This window comes from Phaseolus vulgaris, chromosome 2 (genome assembly GCF_000499845.2).
Source record: "Phaseolus vulgaris cultivar G19833 chromosome 2, P. vulgaris v2.0, whole genome shotgun sequence".
Taxonomy (NCBI): Eukaryota; Viridiplantae; Streptophyta; class Magnoliopsida; order Fabales; family Fabaceae; genus Phaseolus; species Phaseolus vulgaris.
This window is the reverse complement of record NC_023758.2, coordinates 34045920-34048220: the sequence shown is the minus strand read 5'-3', so window position 1 is coordinate 34048220 and position 2301 is coordinate 34045920. Positions and strand designations below refer to the sequence as shown.

Here is a 2301-nt window from a genome sequence, read left to right as displayed (position 1 = left end):
TCATTATTGTTCTCCTCTTCCACAGTAGAGCTATTCTCCTCTTCCATGGTAGAACTACTTCTCATCCTCTACCATAGAGCTTCTCTTCCTCCACCACGGACCTGATTCTCCTCCTCCACCACGAACCTGATTCTCCTCCTCCACCACGAACCTGTTAGCTATTTTAGTTTGTTAGCTATTTTTAATAAGTCAATAAACAGTCCTAACATATAGGACTGACTAGGTCCAAGTAGTTGCTTATTTTACGCTTCATTTGTTACCATTTCAGTTTGTACAGGCCTATAAAGCCATGCTTCTATTATTGAATAAATCATGTATTCTCTTCATAGCTTTCTCTGTGCTTTCATATATTTAGATTAACAATTGGTATCAGAGCCATTTCGAGCCTATCCTAGCGAGTGTTTGTGTTGGACCTATCGTGCCACCCGCTATCGGACCGCTATCGGACCACCCAAAATATATAGTCCCACGCACGAGTTGGCAGTCTCGGCGTGAGGGGGGTGTGTTGGAGATCCCACATCGACTAGAGATTAGAGCCTTTCATTGTATATAAGTGGGTGCAAACCTCAACCCTATGAGCCGGTTTTATGGGGTTGAGTTAGGCTTAAAGTCCACTTCGTAATATGGTATCAGAGCTCCGCAAGGGGCCTGACCAAAAGTGAGTGAAGAGCCTGATCAAAAGTGAGTGAAGAGAGCATCTAGCTTCAGAGTACAACCTCATGACTACCTCAGAAAAATTTGTTCAACCAGCCATTCCACGGTTTGACGGGCACTATGATTTCTGGTCTATGACTATGGAAAATTTTCTACACAGCAAGGAACTGTGGCAGCTTGTGGAAGATGGAATACCTACGCTTGGTACTACACCCACTGAGGCACAACGGCGGACCGCATCCGAGGCACAACTAAAAGATCTAAAGGTGAAAAATTTCTTGTTTCAAGCTATTGATCGAGAAATTCTTGAAACCATATTGGACAAAAGCAAGTCACAGGCAATCTGGAAATCTATGCAGCAGAAGTATCAAGGTTCGACAAGGGTTAAACGCGCTCAACTCCAAGCTCTTCGACGTGAGTTTGTGCTACTAGCAATGAAGGATGGGGAAAAGGTTGATAGCTACCTCGGACGTACACTCAGTATCGTTAACAAAATGAAATCCAATGGTGAAGTAATGGATTCCAGCACAGTGGTTAGCAAGATACTCAGATCTTTAACTGCAAACTTTAACTATGTCGTGTGTTCTATTGAGGAGTCCAATGACCTGAACCACCTGAGTCTTGATGAACTCCATGGCAGTCTACTTGTTCATGAACAACGCATGCAGAATTCTCAAACCGAGGAACAAGTTCTGAAAGTCACGTATGATGATAGCACATGAAAAAATCGTGGTCGTGGTCGCGGCTATCGTGGACGTGGAAGAGGAGGTCGTGGAAGACAGTATTTCAACAAGGCACTCATTGAATGTTTTCAATGCCATAAGTTGGGCCATTTTAAATCCGAATGCCCTGCTATTACAAAACAAGCTCATTATACAACGTTTGAAGAGGTACCCGAAGGTGAAGATGAGATTCTGTTGGTAGCATATGAAGAAGATACCCACCCGATCCAGATGGAGAATTGGTTCCTTGATTCTGGGTGCAGTAATCATATGACGGGAAATAAGCTCTGGTTTACAGAAATACATGAAGAAGGACTCCACAAGACTGTCAAACTTGGTAACGATACTACACTGGAGGTAGCTGCCAAAGGTAACATTCGGGTTCAGATTAATAATACTGCTCATGTTATTTCATATGTTTATTACGTTCCGAAACTCAAAACAAATCTTTTAAGTTTAGGACAACTTCAAGAAAAAGGACTTACCGTTCTAATTCAACATGGGGTCTGCAAATTATAACATCCGGACCGTGGCCTGGTGTTTCATACTACCATGCAAGGGAACCGCATGTTCTATTTATCAGCAACGATGTGTTCTCAAAATTCTCAGTGTTTCCAAGCAGAAGATATCTCTGAAAAAGACACACAACTATGGCATAGACGATTTGGTCATCTCAATTTCAGAGGACTCAATACACTTGCACAGAAGCAACTGGTGATTGGGCTACCCTCATTGAAAACTTCCACAACTATATGCACCACATGTCTGGTTGGCAAACAACACCGTGAAACCATACCCAAGCTAAGCTCTTGGCGTGCATCAACTAAGTTACAGCTAGTCCATGCTGATGTCTGTGGTCCTATCTCACCTATCTCCAATAGCCGAAAAAGGTATATACTGAGTTTTGTTGATGATTATTCCCGTA

The 2301-nt window shown here is 42.7% G+C and overlaps 1 protein-coding gene across 1 annotated transcript; it reads left to right on the top strand.

Moving 5' to 3' along the window:
- Positions 1–719: 719 nt before the first annotated feature.
- LOC137809396 (uncharacterized) lies at positions 720–1376 on the top strand. The gene has a single exon (XM_068610515.1). The coding sequence runs from the start codon at positions 720–722 to the stop codon at positions 1374–1376; it is 657 nt and encodes a 218-aa protein (XP_068466616.1).
- Positions 1377–2301: the final 925 nt, after the last annotated feature.